Source organism: Acanthaster planci, linkage group LG01 (assembly GCF_054643075.1).
Source record: "Acanthaster planci isolate LZ-2023a linkage group LG01, COTS_SCS, whole genome shotgun sequence".
Lineage (NCBI taxonomy): Eukaryota > Metazoa > Echinodermata > Asteroidea > Valvatida > Acanthasteridae > Acanthaster > Acanthaster planci.
This window is the reverse complement of record NC_141777.1, coordinates 6602030-6625478: the sequence shown is the minus strand read 5'-3', so window position 1 is coordinate 6625478 and position 23449 is coordinate 6602030. Positions and strand designations below refer to the sequence as shown.

The window sequence follows — 23449 nt, the reverse complement described above, 5'->3', positions numbered from 1 at the left end:
TGGATGACGGCAAGGCCTTTTCCTCATCCTGGTGGCCGGAGAAGACAGGGGAGTATGACAGATCCTAACAGTGACCCCCTGAGTTCAACCAGCTAAGGCCTATGATTTATTGGTAGGGTAGACACAAGCATAGCTGAAACGAACCTTGTAGTACGACGGTAAACAACCTGCAGGGGGCACATACAAGAAAAAAATGAAGAAAAGAACATAAAATATACACTAGAAATAAACTCTTAAAACACAAAGTGTGAAAATCAAGGTAATACTTAATTCAAGAAGGAAGGATGGATGATCAAATCAACACAGTAGCAAAAACGGAAACTTGATTAATCGAAGATGCCTGGAAAGACACGTCCATTACATTAAGGCACTGAGAAAGAATGGGAATGATCCTGGCAGCAAGGCCGCATTGCATTGTGGGAGGTCAGGGTGCACCACGGGCAATCAAATCTTTTCAGTGAAAGAATAATAGCGCATGGGAAATTTGTATATGTGGCGACTGTTTGAGTAGGTAGAACCCTGTCCAAGTTTTAGATTTTGTTGGTGCAATGACATCATGCACCATCTCTTCTGAAAGTGCCTTCATCTTTACATCTTTGCATGCCATTGCCATTCATTACAATTGTCTGGAAACTACGCTTAGATTAATCTCATGTGTGCTTAAGCATTTCCCTGTTTCCTTTGAAACAATTTGGCACAGGCAATTAACAACAATGATGAAGATTTTAACAAGACCCTCCAAACATACAGTTTTGTGTGTTTGTAAACAAATGTACATGTAGGTATGTTTCTAAACAAATGGCAAGTGTAAAAAAAAAGGACAATAGAAATGTATGAGGAAAAAATGTGGTGTCTCTCAATACTCGTTCCTTCTGTTCCTTTTGTGAGAACCATGAATGGGTCTACCATAGTTTCAAGAAACTAATTTGGAAAAAAGAAGAAGCAAACAAGGTATTCATAAATTAGAAGAAGAATTATGAAAGAGATTGATACAGTACAAAAGTATCAGCGGCCATTATGCCTTTGTCGTTGTGCTCATGGTTTGAATTGAATTGCCTAAAGCCACTTCATACTTCAGGCAAATGCAAAAACAAAGCAACTTTGATGTCACGAAGAATTTGCAGTGAATTTCGCTCGAATTGGGATACCGGGTATGTTCAACTCTTGCAAATTTGCAAAGCGAATTTTTGATTTGATGTCACAAGTTCACATTTGTGTTCGCTTTCACACTGAGTATGAACCAGCCTCAACAGTTGAACTTCTTTCACAAAACACAAAATCAAACACTGGAAGTGCACAAAATTTGTTCCACTTGACAAATTTAAATGCACATTTGTATATTTCAATGACAAATGTTTTAAGACAGCCAGGAAAACAAAAATTAAAAGAAGCTGCTGCAAAATGCTTTGACTGAAGTCAGGAAGAGTGACTGGAATAACTTTTAAACTATCAGGCTGTAAAAATCACAAAGAGTGTAACATTTTGATGTCATCTCTGTCAAAGAACAAGTTTTTTCTCTCTTGTTACTTCTCCCCTTTTTCCCGATTTCCTCCTGGAAGTCGAGAGTGGCTGACATTCCAACCAGATATCCATCTTAAATGGCCACTGGCTAGTCACTATGACCAGTTTGAAGAATTCCCCAAATGTCTTTTTTTTTCAATTAAAACATCCTTCTATAAATTTTTAAACACATCATACAAAATTATTGCCTCCCAGAATGTTTTTGAGACATCTAACCAATTTGAGGCTGACTAATTTGCATTAAAAATGTTTTCCACAATCACAGAAAAATGAAACTTGGATATTTTTCAAAAGGAAGACCTGCCTAACAACTGTGTCAATCATATTCCCCTACCAGTTGGATACCCTCCCTGACAACATCTCAAACAAGTGTTCCTAATATTTCTTTAAAGTAAACCCTATAAAAACCTCCAAATAAAATTCCCCCATAAATCTTCCATTTTAAAATCATGTTTTTGACTGCATTTGCTCAATATGTATAATGCATAAGGTACAATACACACAGTGTGGTCAAGCATAAATACATGATTTTTAATCAAACCAAATGACGGCAAAAGCTGACATTTTGACCTGCCTGAACTGGGATCCTTCTGGATCTGCAAATGTTATTCCAGACTCTGATGAAAAAAAGTAAAAGATCCACAGAGGGCACAGCTGGAATGCCTCCCTCTGTTTTTCTTTCTTTTTAAAACAGGTACATACTTTTTTCTGTTCTCCACTAATCATTCATGATTCAATGATGGTACAGACAGACAGTTACATCAACAGGTTGATCTGTTAATAAAAGAAATAAATTTACATTTACATTTCATCTCCATTTTGCATAGTCCCCACCCTTTTCATAAATGCTCAGCAACACCCCCTTCCCTACAACTGCAAAAATACATGTACCAGTACAACCAAAGTGTCAATTTCGGAACTCTGTAAAGACAGAAAAGAACGTGCACAATTCATGCCAAGGTATAACTTACGGACAAAAGCTTCATCAACACAACATCCCTGAAGCCAGCACACGCTGTCGGAAAATTACAGTGGATATCAAAAACAGGGAAGCAACAATTGAACTGAATTCCGTCCAGGTTGTCTATAGCCTCTCCAACAGATGTAAAAGTCCTCAGTAAGACAGGAATAAAAGACCCAAGTGATATGCCATCAGATTGAGATGGACTGTTCAAGTGTGTGCATTCTCTTGCTCGGTCAGCTATCCAGAACAGCGAGACCATGGATGACAGCCAATGATGAACAACTCTAATCAGGAACTCTGCCCACGTGAAAATCACGGGTAAATGAATCAACCTCATTCACTGGAGCACAAATGACGAGACGACTGCAGTATACAATATGTACACTTCATCCATGTATGCACACATGTGTACGTTCTCAGACCAACAGAAGATTTCACATGCAGGTATTCTACAGTACGTTCATGTACAGTATAGTCTGTACATGTAAATGTACAGTACATGTACGTGTATGTATGTAGAACAACATGTGGTATCTAATCAAAGAGTTACTTCATACAAACGTACAGTACATATGTACAAGCATCAACATACATGCTACACGTTTTTGATTCTCACGCACTCAGTTTTTTCTTTGAAGTGACTTACGAGACACAAGTCTTCATGTCAAGTACAAGCTGCAATAGACCGCTTGCATACGCAAAATCATGTCACCTGTAGCAGGTATCAACCCCATAGCAACGTGTGTTTTGAGTAAAGGTTGGATGTTTGCATGTTTAAACAAAAAAGTTCAAAATCTGTTTACAGATTTTCCCAAACGTTTAAACAGAACCGCCCCTGCTAGAGGATTGACGTTTTGATTGATGCAATCTGGCATTTATTTAAAAGATGTATCCATGTACTTTTTGAGAAAAAAGCGGATTCTAAAACAATGCACATTGCTTGTTTTAAATGCCCTAACATCAATCTACAGTTTTACACAGGTTGGACCATTTGCGTTGTTGAATTATATAATTATGGGTATGAAAACACCAAGGCAGGTGGAGGCCTCTGTAAAGTGTTGGCTAAACGTTTAAATGGTTTGGGAAAATTTTTATAAACAAACAACGAAGCCGATTTACGATATAGTATCAAGCACATCAGTAGTCTGAGTATGATACCTACCGTCGGCTTTATTTTTGGTAAATGATACTTAAGAAACACTTTGATTTTTGTGGACACCGTGTTTGTTGATATGGAATACCCACTATACGTCACGTGACTTAGCGGGCGCAATCAGTCTAGAGTGACATTGCAGTTGTCTTTTATTGCTGACGCAAGAGCAGCCTGGTCGAAGTCACAAACTTGCAACATGAAACCAAGTCATGTTAAATTGAACTCCATAATTTGCCATACATTTTAAGAAGTACCTGTGCATTTTGGGTATGTTTGTTGAATCCTGCTTGAAGAAATGCAGGATAAAATTACACAGTTTTCAGAGTTGAGAAACGAGTGCACACAAATTCCGTACATGTACAGAAAACCAAGGACTGAAATTCACATGGAAGCATTTTTGGGGAAATTATACCTATGTATTAGTCATAGTAATAAATTCCAACTGTGGCTAAATACAGGTACACATGTATAACATAGGCCTAGGATTAATAAAAATGGACTGCTGTAATAAGTTTCCAGTTCAAAGAATGTGAATCCTGTGCATAACATATGTATCTGTGATAAAAACAGAAAAATAAATGTATTTAACTAGAAAACAATTCAGACCCATTTCCAGCGTGTGCCTCAATATTCAGACAAGTTTCTTGCCCATTCAGTTGAAAATCAGTTGCATTTGCATAGCATTGATCCATGTCATGTCTGAGGATTCAGACCTTGTGGTTATCTTTTATAAGAGGCATCTGACGCGGACTCGGTATGACTACACATCTTTGACTACTTTGGCCACAAAGTCAAAGTTAGGCCTACATGAACATGCATCAATCAAATGACAAGACAGTCTACTGATGAAATTGAAAACTTGTTCTCTTTTATCATTACTCGTTCATAACTGAAACATAGGTTTTCCCGGCCAATTTTAGCAAAAGTTATTCAATTTAACATTAAACACTCAGAATGTGAAATAGATTTACTGTAAATAAAACAGAAAATCAAGCGAAGGTAAAAGATCTTACATGTGTCAATAAGTTTTAATTTGACTGCACCTATTGGAAAAAGCAGCAGAGATTAAAATGAGGAATGGTGAATTGGTGATAGTATAGTTTTGAATGCCCCTAAACAAAGTGGATGATGGAAACAAACTGAACAGCAAAGCAAACAAATTGCACGAAAACAAACTTGAATGTCAGAAAAAGGAAAAAGAAACCACAACACAAACGAAACCCCAGCATCTGTGTGAAAATGAATATGTCTTGACGAAAATGAGTGAATTTTTGCTGAAATCGGCCGGGAAAACCTAAAATATATGGTACAACAAAAACAGCCCTAAACATACATTGTACAAGCAGTAACAATCCAGTAACAACTTGGAATCCCTGCCTGTTGTTCTTAATGATGAAATGCAACACAAAAGTGGATGTACATGTAGATATACATGTTGATGTACTTATTCATTCTCAGACTGAAATAAATTACCATGCACACACGCTTAAGTTTGTATTCTGGCCACAGCTTTGTTTTTTTCAAAGAACTCTTCGAATATTTCCAGATACCAGAAGTTTTTTGGGGCAAACTGACGACAAAATTGCATTTTCATCGGGCACACCAGACCCAGCCATGAAATAGGGCACACCAGGCCCACTCAAAACACAGCCCCTTTGACCATGTTAATATTCAGGGAACATCAGACCCTGCTACAAGTATGGCTCACCAGACCATCATACGTGTAATTAGGGCACACCAGGCCCACCGTAAATATGGTACACCAGGCCATCAAAGTTAGGCCACACCTGGCCCACCATTATACAACTCTTAAACATGGCACTGTAGCCCATGTTAATGTAACACTTACAACACACCTGGCTCACCCATAAATGCTGAATAACAATCAGGCACACCAGACCCTGAAATCAGTAAAAGCCAACAGTCATGTTAACACCAATTAATTAATAACTCTGTAGTGAAAACATTAAACCCGAATTATTAAATATGCAGTTCTCTATGCAGGATACAATTCCCCCATCTGAACCGCTGAGGGGAAGAAACGGTTCTAGGTAAACATCCAAGAAACACAAAACCAAATATCTGCGATAATGCCAAGCACAATGCCAACATTTCCTTCACACAATAACATGTTACTTAACACAAGGTGGAGATGGGGCAGAGGCAGGTAAACAAAAGGTTGGAAGTTGCACTGTCTATTAAATCTTTACCCTATAAAGGCTGTGACAAAACTGACCTTAAATTACATTCCCTAAATCCATCAAGCCATGCCTCCCATTAAGAAGATGTCCCATTGGTCAAAAGTTTTGTCACAGAAGTTCCCTTATTGGTCTAAATTCTCGTATGTAATTGGCTGACACATTATGCTAATCATTCAGTGGATCCTTTAATAGAATTCTGTGTTTTCTACAAATTTTCTAGAGACATTTTAACCAAGATGCTTCCTTCCAATTCCACACATACCTGCAGATAAGGAAAGCTGGTAAAAACACTACCTAATAGTTCAAGTACCACTTCTTGGTAGTTCGGAGAGATTTCTCAGTTTTTCTTGTCCAAATTTGCAGTAAAATTAGATTAATTAGCTTGTCCACTTCACAGAGCCATGCTAACACACAGTATTGCTTGCAAACTGTTACAATACATACCAACTATTACACACAAGAGAGATACACACATATGTACCAGAAACCAATTGCAAACACCTTCAAGAAGATGTATGTTTTCCACACTCTGCCTACAGCACTGGCAGAGCCCGATGAATATTCATCACAATGTTGCCCCAAAGCAGCTGATTGGCTGCCTACAACAGTATAGGATCCCTTGTTGACACAGAATTGCTTTTGGCATTCTGTGCAGTAAATAAACAGTACATCCAAATACATGCATTACTTATACATGTACTGTGTAAGCATAATCTGTGCATGCACAAATGTTCATCTTCTAATGTGTTGTGGTTTTAGCCGAAGTTGGCATATCTTGACATTAATTAATTCAAACAACACATTGTTGCAACTCATTAATGAAATTGTCTGTGACAAACCAATTGGACACTTATATGGAATACTGAGAATAAAGCATTTGATCATTTAATGATAAAATGTCATGTACATGTACATGTACAAGGGAGGTCTTTCAGATCATTAGTATCAATGTTACCAGTCGCACAATCAAAGCAAAGCTGGTGACTTCAAATTTTTGAAGTTATTTTGTTTCCTGCAAAAAGTATAGTGGAACTGGAAGTGGTTAGTCATCATCAATGCTACATGTACATATATTGACTAGGTAAAAGGTTCAATGGCAGGTTGAATGCAACATCCTTGGAAAGCTTTCTTTCCAGAGCCTAGATTCTTCTTACACACCACATGCTCAGAGCTCATTCATGTTCCACTTCCCCTAGTCATCTTCTTCCAACTGAATGAATTTTTAAACTTGATACTGTGAATACAACAGACTAGAGAATGTGCAACAAAATCTTAACGTAAAGATACATGTACAGTATCTGAAAAATCTTTTTTATGACCAAGTATCAATGGTTATTGATTTTTTTTCCATTCAGTAGTAATGTACATACATATACATGTATGACAGTCTGCTCTGATTCAGAGCACAAAGAATGTAATTTATTTAAATTTACGGAAATCAATGCGGGTAGCATGTGACACAGTCATAAACTGGTAATGAGCCTCAACAGCACATATTTCATGTGGTGCACATTACTCAGAGGGGATTTCCCCATTGAGCAACGCAACCAGGGCTACACATACCTTGGCTGCTGTTTGAAATTGCACATGACTCTATGACAACTGGCTGCAGCCACTACCACAGAATTTGTGCAGTTTCAAGCCTTAGCCAAGTAACTCATACACAGCCTTGGCTACCAGTTTCTAGATAGAAGACTCCTTGAGGTATTCCCAGATCAGTGCAATATCTGTGAGAGCAGTCCATACATAGGAACCAATGCTACCAACAATTGTGACACAACACAATCGTGCGTTACACAGTGAAGAGAACGGCCTGCACTGAAAGCTTGTCAACTGAAATTGTGTTCAAAGGGTCTCATAAAAAAAGTGTATCACAATGTTTGACGACTTGTGGACTTACATGTATTTGCCCCTCATGTACAAGTACCGGTACTGCATGCCAATATTTCTTGGGCTGGTCAGTGCAATGTACATGTACATTCGAAGAAGGTGGCAATCCCACATCAGCCAACCAACTGACAGGGCTAGAGTGGGCAATAGTGCTTCCCCTGGGAAAGCCCCGAGGAAGGACAGAGTCCCAGCACTACCCCTCAGTGTCAACTACCACTTCACCAGGCAGTGCAACTACTCCTGTGGGTTCTGCTTCCACACAGCCAAGACATCCTTTGTCTTGCCGATTGAGGATGCCAAAACAGGAATCCGTATGCTGAAAGATGCAGGTTGGTACAATTACAGGTAGTGTTGAATTCAATCTAAAAATGGACAAAATTATCATGTCCTGAACATGTGCTTATCTGTTGTGTTCTTATAGGCCTACATGTGCGAATACATGTACATGTATCTTTCCTCCCTTTATCAGATGTATTGTATAAAAAGTAACATGCATGCACATTCCAATTATCTGTAACAGCAACTCACTAACACACCAACCGAGGCAGTGAAATTACTGATATTACAGTGGCACGTACATTGTACATGTGCATCATGTACATGTACATGTACACACGAACTAGTCCAGGTATGTAAACTTGTGCAAAAAAATTCCGGATGCACTGGTAGAGTTGTTGGCAGTATTCTTGTTTGAACTTTTTGGGAAAACAGCAAACCCAAAGGCACAAAAAGTTGCTTCACAGGTACACTTTATAAACATGGGCATGATTTTTTTCTACAAAAACTTAATGAGTTTCCAACATCAAATCTGACACTTTAGTTCAATAAACATGTACATGTACTGTGTAATGCTATAGCAATACTGTATGATGCTGTGAAGATTTTCTAAAGTAATTCTGGATGTAATTGTCAGTCAAGTTTTGGGATCAGGAAGTTCACAATAAAGGAATAAACAAACAGTAAAAGGCTTCACTGTTTGGTATTTGGAAAGACTAGCAACGCACTACAATTTGTACTGGGGAAGTCCCTCATCTGAGAAATAAATGTTCTACCGTATGAGAAATCTGCATTAGTCATGCAAGTGAGACCAGGCTCTTGAACAAAACACTGAAAGGTAAGAAGGGGAATCTAGTCATACAGAAATGTGTACATGTACATGTATGTTTAGTTTAGTAAATCTTCAGCAACTTTAATGCTATTCTTAACTGGAAATGAGTTCTTATGCCCCCCTCAACATTTTATTTAGTACTGGTACGTATTGTCATTATGAAAAAATTTTTCTTGCCAAATCTTCAAGCCATTTTTCTGTGATGTCTTAATGGTACAATCATCTGGAAAATCAGTTGTGCCATTTCTTGCAACTAGCCATTTTTCTTGAGACAGGACAGCCTGGACATGCATGAGGTTTTCAACAAAAAGCCCCATCTCAGATTGAATTGAAATGTGCATGCCAAGTTCATAAAGTGTTGGGCAATGGAAAGCCAAGATCTTAGGGGTGGGAGATCATCCCCATCCTCTGGGTTGTGCAATGGTCCAACAAGCTTATTTAGGGTTGAGCATTCAAATTGACTGAGAAGAATTTTTCAACTGCATTTATTTACTTATTTATTCACAGTGATTTACCACAGGGTGGTTGATCTTACAAGCATCATAATTTTAACAGAGTAGTATAACTATATGCAAAATTAAAAATTAAAGACTAGAAACGTATAAAAAACATTCTAAAGTACTTATAACATTTAACGAAATAAAAACTGAAACATAATGAACCTTGCAGGTTGGATAATGTGCACACTCTTGGATGAAATTGCATTGTCGCATCTAAATCAGTAAAGAACCTCAGTGTGTATTCTGAGCACAATGTCCATGTCAGAACATATACATGTACATGAAGATTACATGTGTATACATATACATACATGTGTAAATGCATCTGGTTTCAGTTGAAAGTATTTCTCATTCAAGGAAATAGGCCTACATCACAAATGATGGTCATCCTCATGCTGTATTGCAGCCATGCCCTCTCTCCATACTGCAACAGACTAAGGTCCCTCAAGTGTATTTGAGGAAATTACAGAGTTTAAAAAATTGTGCAGCCCGCATTATCTTTAAAGTTGATTGTCACTATCATGCAATACCATTGTTAAAGTCTTTCTACTGGCTCCCAGTGAATAAAAGGATTGTTTTTAAGATTCTCTTGCTTGTCTTGAAATCCTTTAATAACCAGACACCATTGTATGTACAGATTTCCTTATGTCGTTTACTCAACTCTGTGGTAACCTTCGCTGTGGTGCAGATTCACTTCATTTCTCATACAATGTACCTCAAAACTCAAACTAGAGCAGGTGATCATACCGGCCTTTACAGTTGTGGCAGCCAAAGAATGAAATAAATTACCTATTTGGATTCGGAATGCCAGATCTATTAACCAATTTGAACAATCACTGAGATCACATCTCTTTCCTCTGTTCATGTTCGTGTAATTGTACTTTTGGCTGTTAGTTAATAGTACATACCAGTATTTACATGTACTTTGTTTTGGGAACTTGATTGTCTTATGAGGTACGGTGTAATGGGTTTTTTGTCACAATTGTAAATGTTGTGATGTAGTTTATGAATAGCTTCTCTAAATGCATAATGATAATAATCAGTAAACAAAGAAAAATTTATGATGCTAGTGACAAAAATAAAACTGTGCTGAACTGATTCCAATACCAAAGTTATAAAACGTTGAAAACCCCTTCACAAATTACATGTACACGTACAGTGAAGTACCAGTACATGTAACTACATCTGTACATGTACATGTACATGTAATTTTAGGGAAGTGTACATGTACTTACAAGTACACATGTACCACCTCAGTCACTATATACTATACTAATAGGGAACTGTACAGGTACCATCTGAGTCAATATATACCGGTACCATACTAATAGGGAACTGTACAGGCACCATCTCAGTAATATACATACCGGTACCATACTAATAGGGAACTGTACAGGTACCATCTCAGTCAATATATACCGGTACCATACTAATAGGGAACTGTACAGGTACCATCTCAGTAAATATGTACCATACGAATAGGGCACTGTACAGGTACCATCTCAGTTAATATGTACCGTGCTAGTCGAGAACTGTACAGGTACCATCTCAGCTAATACCATACTAATAGATTTGTACCTGTACAAACATACAGCTGTACTACGGTATACTGTAAGTAAAGACTGTACAATCAATAAGCAATCCAAGCTAAAGTCTCCAGGTGTCCTTTCTCTATGGTGCAACCATAGAGTCAAGGTTTGACCAGGGCACTATGAGGGTGAAAGTTCACTCTTCCATTCTTTCAATTCCCTGTGGATGGCATTGGGTGTGATCAGCATTATTCTGGGCGAACAGAGAGGTCAGCCTCTACCTGGTGGTAACCTGGACAAGTGAAACAGGTTAGGGCCATGCATGGCCAAATGGATTTGTATCTCAATGACTACTCATCTGTTCTCCCAAATGTGGTATTGTATATGTACATGTATATCTGTTGCAAGATGCTTGATAAACAATACACACACAGACCCGTGAATGGTGGCAATGTCAACTGTTTTGAGGCAGAATTATTCTGATCTGCTGGCTAGGATGGAAGCTGAGATGAATGCCTCGTCTGAAGGCATTTGGACTTGGGTCAGCTGCAACTACTGCACAAATACATGCACACGTACATGTATTACTTTTTCCCTGTTGGTGGCATGTTACTTCTTTTGCATGTGGATGCGACCTCGCATGAAGTTGCTTTTGCACAGCAACAAGCAACACATTGATATGACTAGGGTGGACAAAGATGCTACCCCTGGAGGCGCCCAAGGGGGGGATGGAGACCTAGCCCCGCACGTACCCCTCAGTGTCAACTACCACTTCACCAGGCAGTGCAACTACTCCTGTGGGTTCTGCTTCCACACAGCCAGGACATCTTTTGTTCTGCCCATAGATGAGTCCAAAAGAGGAATCCGTCTGCTGAAAGATGCAGGTTTGTACAGAGTACAACTGGTGCAGGTTACAATGTGGCAAAACTAACAGACTCCAAGCTCACACAATATTGTTCACAGAAATCTGCCTGAGAACCTTCAGCACTGTACTCAACAGAATATCTACAATATGAAATCTTCACAGCTGTCTACTATATTAAGGGCATTGTAAACGTTCCAGTATTTCTTATTCTTGGAGAAAAAAAAAAGTAAATCTGAAAATGATATTCCCAGAAGAAATTACACAACTCCACACATCGAATAGAATACCAACACCGAGCAACATTACATCTGAGCAATACATACATGTACATGTACATACATACACGTGTCCGTGTACCAGTAAGGGCAAGTACATGTACAATGTAATGTACATGTACATGTAGTGTGCATGTGCCCCAGTGATAATGTTGCACAAAGATGGACTGCCAGTAACAGACAGAACTATCTTCAGAAGTATTTATAGCATTGTGAGAGTATTCACAACATGACAACATGAGTGCATGTACACATATACAGTACATACATGTACATAATGTACATATGCATACATGTGCATGTACCCGTACATTTACGATAATTTGTCAAGTACAACCACATTTTTTGTGCCGTACATGATATTCTTCATAACTTAAAGTAATAATCAAATGTTCTCCCATACTGGAATTTTTGGTTTGAACGGTGCAGTCTTTCAGTGTTGAAGGACACACATTGGCATGTACATGTATACAGAGCAAGTATTGAACTACCCAGAGGAGGTGGGGTACATGTACATGAAGTGAATGGCAAAATTCTTCATTTTTTTTTATCAGAGACTAAACATTCGTCCACTTTGAGGGAAGACAATGTGGTAGAAGAGAAATGTTCAGAAGACAACTGTACTAAGAAATGACCATATGTATATGTGCATGTACCTTATTGAAATAAGTCAACCAAATTCCTGACCCTTCTAAGGTGTACACATAAATCATATGGTACATGTTCATGGTGCATTGATGGAAAACATGAACTACATGTACATTTGTTAACATCTTCAAATTCTTTTTTTTTTAACAAGGACTCGTGTATTTAGTGGATTTTTCGAAATGCAGAAATGCATCATTTCAGTTGAATAATGCTGCTGGTCATTCCTTCTGCTACCGGTGACACAAGTACTTTCTTTTTATTTAAATCATTGCCTTTTTTCTTGACAAAAACACAGGTATGCAGAAGATCAATTTCTCTGGCGGTGAGCCGTTCATTGTGCAGCGAGGAAAGTTTGTGGGGGAACTTGTGCGATTCTGCAAAGTTGATCTGCAGCTTCCAAGTGTCACCATCGTCAGTAACGGCAGCCTGATAGATGAGAAATGGTTTAAAAACTACGGTATGTCAGGGTCATTCACATCTAATTAATGAGCTGGTTTTAAAACTGATGCATTGATCAACAGAACACTGAGGAAAAAAATTACATTAAATCCTTGAAATCTAGGAAACAACTGTAAAAATGACAATCTGTTATAAACTCAACAAAAAATATTTAAATAAATGTACATTTTGTACAAAACTTGGACATTTTATTTACTTATTTACACTCTTGCCCAATTCTTGAACTACTGGTATCATACCAGACTTGGATTTTCAAACCATATACATACATGTATCAGTACATGTAAGTCACACTTTAATTTGTCGTTTTTGGGGGGTGATTTCTCGACAACCTGTGACAACGATTCTGACAGACTAAGTCTGACATGTATTCATCATACGCATTAATACGTGAAAAATACCAGTGCAGTATTTTTAAGTGATTTACCGGTACATGTACATGTACACTGCTCAAAAAAAAGTATGGACCACTTTTTATTTTGTGTATACTTTTTTAAATGAGACATTTTACGGCTGAAAAGGTGCATTTGATGTTTTGAAACATTAAAAAAAATTTTATTCCAATGAGAACACCATCTAGGCAAACAAAAAATGAAAGAACTAAACCCCACTCATTACTTGGAAAAAAATTAAAAGTTAAGAAAAAAGTGGTCCTTAACTTTTTTTTTAGTCGTGTACATGTACGAGTACCAGTCAGAAATTAATCTAGCTACATGCAAAATTCTTCATTTTCCATGAGAGTATTGGGCTGAGTAAAGCAAAACTTTACAGCTCAGAGCTACCTAGAAGGAACATGGGATTGAAGACTCCAGAATGGCTGGTCACTGGCTTAGAACTACAAAAGGCTTGGGCTGAGGGTATGAGGACTAAAAAAGTGTTCAGTTTTCCAGTTCGTAACATATGCACTAAGTACTTGTACATCTACATACACTGCTGTTTAATGTTTCATTCTCTCTCAGGTGAGCATCTTGACATCTTGGCTATTTCCTGTGATAGCTTTAATCCAGAGGTCAATGAAAGAATTGGACGACAACAAGGCCAGAAGAATCACCTTGACAGTTTGCAGCGCGTGCGAGATTTGTGCTCAACGTACAAAGTAAGCGCAAAGCACTATGCAACTGGGACCACAGAAACATGTACATACACAGTACACATACATCAGAACAAAAAGTTGATGTGAAAGTACAGTACATGTATGACAATTACACCCTCCACTTGTCATGGCTTGGGTTCAAATCCTACTGAAACTAACGTGTGAATTGAAAATGTCCTGTCCCATAAATATGTATACAAACAACAATACCATAGGCTCTGATGAGGAATTTGGGTTTCTATGATAACAATCAAATGGCTGCCTGTAAGCAAAAAATGCTCCAAAGGGAGACTGCTAAAAAAAAAACATTAGCGCACAATATTGAAGCATACATGTACATCCACTGAGTCACACATGAAGGGATATGCACAAGACACATTATACGTACATATACACACTTATGCATGGTAACAGATCAGTCCCCACTGATACATGTAGCCTATGTATTATGTCATGATATGGAAACACTACAATACATGTATAAATACTGTAACTAACAAAAACATTGATGTACGCAGTCAGGAAAGTTGGATCAGGTTCAACTTTTCCATCTCACATACATGTAACTCATTTTACCACATACATGTACATGTATGCCACCCTAACTGTCTGTCTAACATAAGTATGAGTTTGGCTTCAAGAGGCAGTATTGCCACCTCAAAAAGTCATTTTATGCAAAATGTTTCCAAGTTTTGGATGCTATTTTGTTTAATTTTTTGGGGGTGTAATAACATCAGCCAGCATCTGTTTTGTCTGCGTCTTGACATTTACATGGCACTGGCATTCGTCACAACTACATGTATGTGGAAACCAAGCTTTACACAACATACCCGAATGAATCTCTGAAGTGGATAGTGCAGAATGAGTTGCATACTGTTTAAGTGAACAACGTAATGACACAAACGTGCACTATTCAAGGAACAATGTAGGGCCTTTCGGAAACAGTTACCGGTATCTCCCTATGTCTTCAACAATCGTTCAACAAAGAAAGCACTGATTTGCAAAATATAGGGACAAGTTATTGTCTTTCTTGCTCTGAAGATCATCAGCAATCATTTCTTTGTCTGCAACTGTGCTTTTCCCTACAGGTTGCATTCAAGATCAACAGTGTCATAAATAAACACAACAAAGATGAAGATATGGTAGACTATATCACTAATCTTAACCCAGTCAGATGGAAGGTAATGTACCCCCTCTACAAGTACAATGAACCCACTCACATTTTCCCCTGAAGTAAGAATTGTCAGTCAGTAAAAATTATGATGGGAAAAAGTGAAAAATCATAAAGCCCTCTCTGGCAAGTTGGTGTACATGATGATGTTACCAGGTACATGTACATGTAAGGTGTGTTATGGTATATGCACCTTGCATCTCACAAGTGAGTTGGCTTAAGTGGCTGCCATGATGAGACAGACACTTACGTCTGATATGATGAGAAAGGCAAGACTCTTCCTCCTTGCAGGAAAGCAATGACTGCTCTTTGTGTAGAATTGCATATCCTCAACTACCTGTACATGTACATGGCTTGAGCCATGAAAACTGATTATCTCATACTGCACCCTGTTGGAATAAGCCATTTGCCAGTTAAATTTGAATAAAATCTGGTGCACTGAGTTATCTGTCGGCACATAAACAAAATGATTTGAATTCACCTGACTAAAGACACTGTTGCTATACCTCGTGATTCGGGGCAAGCTTTTGCATAGCGACCACCATCTCTGGAATGGACTAGTTCCTTTGTGCCCTTCTTATCCATTGAGAACAGTGTATCGTTGCAAGGCGTCACTTATGTAACTAAGCAAAAGCTTGCCCCAAATCACGAGGTATAGCAACAGTGGTTTTAGTAAGGAGAATTCAAGTTGTTGTGTTCACGTGAATTTAAAGAACTCAGTGTACCAGATTTGGGTCAAAATTAACTCACAAAAGGCTTATTGAAATGACTCCTCTGGCAGCAGCTGCCCTCTGTGGACCCGTTCAAAGCTCAGTATACCGATGGCTGAGCCACAAACTTGGGGGGGGGGGTTGACTCTGGTCACAAGGAGAGCAACAGTCACAAGGCTGACTGCCTAGTGCAGCTGTTCCCTTCAACTTTGTCAGCTTTCCTTCAACAAGTTAATGTCATAACTGTGGACTTTCTCTCTTCTTGTCTCCATGCTGTTTGATGTCACAGTTCCTTTTGAAAGGCAATTGTTGAGAACATCCCTTTGTTGGTCCTTAGACCTGTTTATCTTGCTTGGTTCTAATAAAAGATATTTTATCACCTATCCATTTTTTTGGAACCAGCCTCGTTCAATCAGAGCTTTTTGCTGCCACTGCTATCCTCTTCATCCAATGATGTTTATTAAGAGCCTTTTATGTTTTTGTCATTTATGCATTTCCTACATGTACTTAGGTTTTCCAGTGTCTTTTGATCGGAGGAGAGAACTGTGGTGAAGATGCCCTTCGACATGCTGAGTCCTATGTCATAGAAGAAGAAGACTTCCAGGCATTTCTAGACAGACACAAGGATGTCAAATGTTTGGTGCCAGAATCAAATGACAAGGTAGAGATTCATGTACAACATAGCCAAAAAACAAAAGAAAAATATCAAGTGATGAATAATGACAGGAAACTAGTTGGTTGAATTTAAAAAGTTTGGAGTACTTCTAGAAGAGGTGATTGAACCCATGCAAGACTATGACTGTAATGGTTTGTGAACTAAAACGTACAGAATCACCTTTGTAAAGGTTCTGTCATTATCTGATGGATCAAATTCATTTTCTTTACTCTCCTTTCTTTGCAACACAGATGCAGAACTCTTACCTCATTCTCGATGAATACGTAAGTAGTCGCACATGTACCGTGAGACTGTATGGAACTTATTGGTACATGTACATGTAGGTGCAAGGACACTCTTGAAACAGCCTGCACTTACATGTACATTATACATGTACACGTACATGTATCTCCACATTTTCAACAGCACATGTACAGGTATCAGGTGCATTAGAGGTTTACATAGAGTACATTATTTCTGATTCATAACAGGAGTAGAAGGTGGCGTATAACATTAAAGCCCTGTACTCAATGAAAAGACCATCAATTAATATGGAAACAGCAGCTGTCTGAAACATTGACAACACTCACTACCGGTTCTTTTAAGAACTACCAGTAAATTTGTTCAAAGAAGAGACAGGTTCCAGGACTGTGCGGAAAGCTATCATCTGTACCATACCGGTACCTTAAAAAGATCTTCTAAAGTGGCTTCAATGAAAAGAAATAAATTACAAATTAGTTTGATCTTAAAACTGAAGTCACTATAAAGGTGTTCGCCGGTTTGGCCCAGTTTTTTCTTTTTTCACTGTCAAACTGTTTTATTTGTTCAAATTTGAATGAATTCTGAATTTCACCACAGATGCGGTTTTTGGATTGCACTAAAGGAAGCAAAGACCCTTCCAAGTCCATTCTGGACGTTGGTGTGACTGAGGCACTCAAGTTCAGTGGTTTTGATGAGCAGATGTTCTTGAAGAGAGGAGGCAAGTACAAATGGAGTAAAGCAGACATGAAGCTGGACTGGTAATCTGATGACTTACATGTACATGTACAAAACACTTCTCTATGTACATGTACCAGTACATGCCCCAGTCTTCAGTGTGAAACCTTAACTCCTCACAGTACATTAAAGCACTAATGTCCTCCGACTGAATTTGCTTCCAAAGCCAGTTGGGCTGCCTACACTGTATATCTTTTACTCAGATATTAACTCCCGTGGCAACACATCAAGTTTAGAATAACTCAAAACAACAGAACTTAATCATGGGGCAGCCATTTCGTTTTTCTACCATTGGAAGAAGTGTAACCGAACTGAGGATGGAAGAAAATAGTCTGTTTGCATTTATCAACACGTAAAGTTGTATTACTTTGGCATTTAGTATACAGGAGCTAGACAAAAATGGTGGCATCATGATAAAGGTTTACAGAGATTTATAAATGCTTGCAACTGACACCAATGTTCTACACAGTACCAGTACATGTTTGTATTAACATGTATAAACACAAAGTATCAACATTTATATATTTTAGCAGAAAGTTGTTAATTACAATTTGTTCTTGTCTAAGCTTGTACCTGTACCTTGTGATCGTGTTTCTACATGTGTATGTATCACCTACATGTACGGATTTGTTCACCATAAGGTTAAGTGTGGTTACCCGTGGTTACCTAGATCGAGCTTCCCAGTTACTTACATGTACTCCTCAATACGCTTATGTAACTTGTTCACGAAGTGACCTTGTCAATTTGCATTAATTGTAAGCTCTTTTGGATCCAAACCAGCATTTTTATTCAAAAAGTAACACCACCTCAAAATTATTTTCTTTTAGACCAGTTTGCTGATAACTTTAAGGCAGTGAGTAGCAAAAACACATTTTCTTGCTTTCACTAAAACGCTCGGAGCCTACGTAAGAATTTTGAAAATATAATTGACTATATAAACATTCTTCAATACCAATTTCATGTCACTGGTTTCAGCAAAACATGGCTAGACGACAAGAGCCCAGATTTCTGCATTAAAAATTACTCATGCGTGAAGAAAAATAGGTAGATAAAACTGGTGGTGGTGTTGCCTTATATGTGCATAATTCTCTTAACTTTTTTGTACGCAATGATCTCAAACTAAGTAACTATGCCTGTGATTCTCTTTTCATTGAAATTCCCCATTCTCAGGGTAAAAGTATTACAGTTGGCATAATCTACACACTGAAATAATGTAATGTACATAGTGGTATGGTACAACAGTCATCCCCAATGGCTTAGTCAGTGTTCAAGTACATGCTTAATGTTCACTCAACCACTGTGCCTGTACATGTACCACATTTACATTTAGCAGTGGCACACATAGTGTACATGTACATGCACAGTGGCTTATACAGTGTACATGTACATGTGTACATGTACCAGTTAATGTACCATGAGTGATAGCCCCTTAGTGACCCTTCATTGTGACAATATACCGGTAGTGGTGCATGTAAAATGCAATGACTTTCATGTACTACGCCTACCAGTACATCTACTTTGAAAGTAATTTCCTGAGAAGAATGTCCAGCCCTCTAAATTTACTTCTTCAGGTGAAAACAAGAAAACTATCATCTTTCCATTTTCAAACCATGATTGGAAATCATTGTATACATTTTTATGTGCAGTGAAAAAAAGACTACTGATATGAATATATTCTCGTTCACTCAAATTGGTAACTTAAGGCTCTTTTCACCTTGAAGTCACACCTTGTTTCTACCGAGAGGAAGGGATATCACATGTATGCTTGAAATAGTGTACCTCCATGGTACCTCTGATCCAGTCAAAAGGTTTTTTTCAGCCATTTTGAAAGAAATCACCACTCCTAAACAAGTGCAAACAGTCTTTATAAAACCTTTTCCGATGCAAGTCATTAATACTTTTTAACATATCTTGTCCTTCCACAGTAGTGTGCACGTTACCATTGTACATGCACAATATCCGGCAAATCACCGAAAGATTGCCAAATCACTACCTGTACCTCTTACCCAATTGTAGCCCACACACTGACAGTCCAATCTCTGGCACATTGTGGTGGTCAGTGTGACTGCATTGGAAAACTAACTTTTGCAATTTTAGATAGGGGCAGACATCTTTAAGTAAACCCAATGTAACAAACTATGGAAATGATAACACACCCTATGAATCAATAAAAGAGGAAAAATCGTGTCTAAATCAACAGTCCAACTGGACAGAGTGAGTTACGGTGGAAAGACTCTGATAAAAAGATTAAACATTATAGAAAAAAATCACAGAACCTTTGCATTTAAACTCAAAATCGAGAATTTATCAGTTCCCCCAAGCTACATTTACATGTACATACCGGTATGATGGAAGTTTACTGTAGTACTGTAATTGGCCTTTGATGGTTTGTGTAAACACTTCAGCAAAGTTTCCCATTGATATTTTCACATGTTGAAACAGAAATTATGAAATAAGCATTTCAAAACTGAAAGCATCATACATGTTACCAAAAAATTACACAAAAAGAGCACATGTACACGATACAGTACATGTACGGTATATACCCCCCCCCCCGTATGCAGAGTTTCAAAAACTGAGCCCACATTACATGTAGGTGGGTATTCGTTTTATACACCAGATCAGCCAGTACAACCATTTCCACTTTATTCAAATGAATATGAAAATCAAATATTACAGTACAGCAGACGTTAATGAATGATAAGCTACTGAAGAGGAATTGTTGCCAGGAATAGATAGTCTTAACAACTTTAACACTTTCGCTTGCAATGTACTGTGCGTAAAATACTGACCTCAACTGAACATGTACACTACCAGAGCAACACTTACCACTTCTTACAGTGGGATGCTCCCAAGATGAACAAATCCTAGTCACTTGAAGATTTTGTCTGCAGAGACTGCCCACTCAAGGATCCATTCAGAAGTACACGTATGCAGGTTCTACCTACGGTACATGTACCCTGTCTCCACTTCTGGGTGAAGAATTAACATACAGCAGTATGTACATGTACATGTGCAGTGTACCCAGTCCCTGTAATTTGATAACAGAGACAAGTCCCTGTCAGGAAACAGGATTGATAGTAAGATTTTTCATTTCAGTAATCACATTTCTTTAATTTGCATAATTTAACTGAGCATGTGTGACTTCAGTCCAGACAATTGCATGTGCTAGTAAATGGCTGGAAAAAGTCTCTACATTTGTAGGTTTGTCCAATCAGAATTACATCCAATAAAGTTGTTGCTTTTTTAATTCTTTCAGCATGACAACTGAAACATGTACCAGTAGCTTCATTACTACCCAAGCTGAAAACAGGTTGAGTACATACAGCAGAAGATTGTTGCAATGTGCTTCCGAAAGCTTTTTCGAAATGTAAATTTATTCAAAACCGTGTGTACAAAAAAAACAGAGTAGGGCTAGTACGCATACAATGATACATGTTACGTAGATCACTCTGAATCTCATCTGTCAACTGAGGGCGCTCTTACAATTTGACAATGTAAAGAACAACTTACAGTACATGTATTTCCAACTTCACATTGGAACATGCACTAGGCATGATCAATCGACCTGTGGTTTGAAGCTCTTACATAATTTTAAAGACGTAATGAGTTACATCCAATTTCAATTTACCGGCATTTGTACGGAAGAGAGCAACTTTCCAACCATAAACTGCATATTGTTGGTCCCTCACTAAACTACCATACACCACCCTACACTTCCTTTTGTGTATTAGATTTTACTTTTGTTTAAATATTGTTTTGGTTATATGTACTTCATGTACCGGTATATATTCTTTCAATAGCATCTTTTAATATAAATTTATTTCTTTGTGTTAATGCATACTGTCATAATTCAGAACGTACATGTACATGTATGTAAAAAGTACCTTGCATTTGTATCAATTTCCCGTACACTCACAATACCACTCAGATACTCCAAGCCGGAACATGCCAGGTATTCATGATTTCAAATATTCAGTCCACTCATTCATTATTCTCACAAATGGCCACTTCCCATTCCAAGCCCTGATCACATTTAATGACCTCTACTTACCATTAGCCCAACTCCCCTGATGGCCATGCTGTAGCACTGAGCATGAGAAGTGGAATGATTATTGGGTTATTAGTCGAGGGCAACGAAGCCTTTCTGAGCTAAACCACCAGGCCCGCAGTCAGAAGAACAGGTTTTTTTACCACTTTGTCTTTTATTTTTCACATCGTCACAACCATATCATCCTAATTCACATCAGTGGCTTGAGTACAGCCATCTGGATCACATTCAGATATTTGATAAATTGGCATAGACACAGAATGCATCTCATACATGATGATGTGGAACAAATTAATCTTTGGTCTTGTTCTTTTTGGTACATGTATGTCTTTTAAGGAAACCTACATGTATCAAATTAAAAATGCACCAATGTAAAATCACCCTTGAAAGCTATCATGCTTGTATCATTTCAATCTGCAATGAATTTTTAATGTGAAATATTTTGTTCGCAGATAGGGTATGGTTGTATGCTTGTAAACTAACATTTTTCTAACAATGGCACCATTTCATGTATTGAAGAGGAATTTGAACCAGCATGTAATAAAAAAAATTTCACAATGAGTGAGGAATGCACAAGGACATGTACCGGGTATGTGTACACAATTTTCTTTCTTGTATGAGTCCTCAATGTACATGAGCCCTCATTTCAAACTTTATAGCTGTATAAAACTTCACTGACCTTTATCTGCGGGTACAAGTACATGTACATGTACATGTAGTATCAATGACAACATTGTGTGAAATTAATGTAACAAGTCTCATCACAATAGGTATTGTACTTGTACATGTATCTGTATAAATGAATAACAGACTTGTAACTAGACTTCATTGGGTGTCCATCATGTACAGTGTACATTGTATTGTATGGTTGCCATACTAGCTGCACCTTAGTGCTCCAATGTCAAGAAAATACCGGTACCTGATTTGCTAAAAAAAAAAAAAAAACTACATACACATGTACCAAAGTCTTTGGCCTTCATTTAGTTAACAAATGTCTGAAAATGGAAGGTTTGGGAGTCTTCCAATTTTTCCTCAATTTTCGTAAGTGTACAAAACATATGCTGGGGCCGAGGTTGACTGCCAGTGCACATGTACACTTTTCATTGTGTAACTTTAAATTGCGTAACAATTGACCACTGTCATGTTTTATGTACTCTTAATGGGGTGTCAGATGAAAAGAGTAACTTTTTTGGCGCTAGAGAAAATGACTGGGGACAACGGATGACCTTATTAATGGTCAATATGGAGCTGGTATGACAACATACATGTACCAGTATGGTACCAGTAAATCAAACATTTGGAAGCAGCCCGTTAAAAACTACCCCTGCATTTCACTACAACACACATTGTGAATGTCAGACCACAAATTAAACATACTCCTGAAAGTTTCTCTATCCAATGCAAATGATACGGCTGTGTAATTGTTGACTCAGGGCCCAGTTACCCAGTGCCTGCCTACACTCCTCAATTCTACCCTTGAACAAGCTGCTCAATCAAATGAAACCTCTTCTTTGGCAATACATGTACATGTACGTCCCCTACTCCCTTCGATTCTCAAATCAGAAACTCAAACAGACTCAAGACAAACGCTGTTAAAACTGCTCCTGTTATTCATCTGAAATCAGCACTGTGAATTCCATAGTCTACTGATCATGGTGAG

The 23449-nt window shown here is 38.0% G+C and overlaps 2 protein-coding genes across 14 annotated transcripts in view; one reads left to right on the top strand and one right to left on the bottom strand.

Moving 5' to 3' along the window:
• Positions 1–23449, bottom strand: part of LOC110988624 (vitamin D3 receptor B-like) — a 233606-nt gene that overhangs the window by 180696 nt on the left and 29461 nt on the right. For 3 of the 11 annotated variants that reach the window (XM_022252397.2, XM_022252374.2, XM_022252433.2), the window contains exon 1: positions 20568–21002. The exons of 3 other annotated variants lie outside the window; for them this stretch is intronic. The gene's annotated coding sequence lies outside the window, so the exon portion shown is untranslated. Of the gene's footprint in view, positions 1–2223; positions 2296–2492; positions 2512–20567; positions 21003–23449 lie in introns of those variants that run through there. 5 more of the 11 variants (XM_087143337.1, XM_022252358.2, XM_022252367.2 and 2 more) reach the window with 5 other exon arrangements.
• Positions 7369–23183, top strand: LOC110988693 (S-adenosylmethionine-dependent nucleotide dehydratase RSAD2-like). Of its 3 annotated transcripts, XM_087143403.1 has the most exons (8): positions 7369–8058; positions 12950–13111; positions 14073–14209; positions 15295–15387; positions 16599–16748; positions 16994–17026; positions 17601–17721; positions 20998–23183. In XM_087143403.1, the coding sequence occupies exons 1-8, from the start codon at positions 7716–7718 to the stop codon at positions 21000–21002; spliced, it is 1044 nt and encodes a 347-aa protein (XP_086999529.1). In that variant the 5' UTR covers positions 7369–7715; the 3' UTR covers positions 21003–23183. The 3 variants fall into 3 exon arrangements, with proteins under 3 accessions (XP_086999529.1, XP_022108160.2, XP_086999531.1); XM_022252468.2 differs by lacking the exon at positions 20998–23183 and having other exon boundaries at positions 7370–8058; positions 17601–19931; XM_087143405.1 differs by lacking the exons at positions 7369–8058; positions 20998–23183 and adding an exon at positions 11510–11750 and having other exon boundaries at positions 17601–19931.

What these genes read in the sequence shown, in the direction of transcription:
- LOC110988693 (XM_022252468.2), top strand. Translation starts at nt 7,716, where the DNA reads ATGTTTGACGACTTGTGGACTTACATGTATTTGCCCCTCATGTACAAG. An exon ending in GAAATGGTTTAAAAACTACG is followed by an intron (nt 13,112 to 14,072) that starts GTATGTCAGGGT and finishes ATTCTCTCTCAG; the next exon opens with GTGAGCATCTTGACATCTTG. An exon ending in ACCTCATTCTCGATGAATAC is followed by an intron (nt 17,027 to 17,600) that starts GTAAGTAGTCGC and finishes ATTTCACCACAG; the next exon opens with ATGCGGTTTTTGGATTGCAC.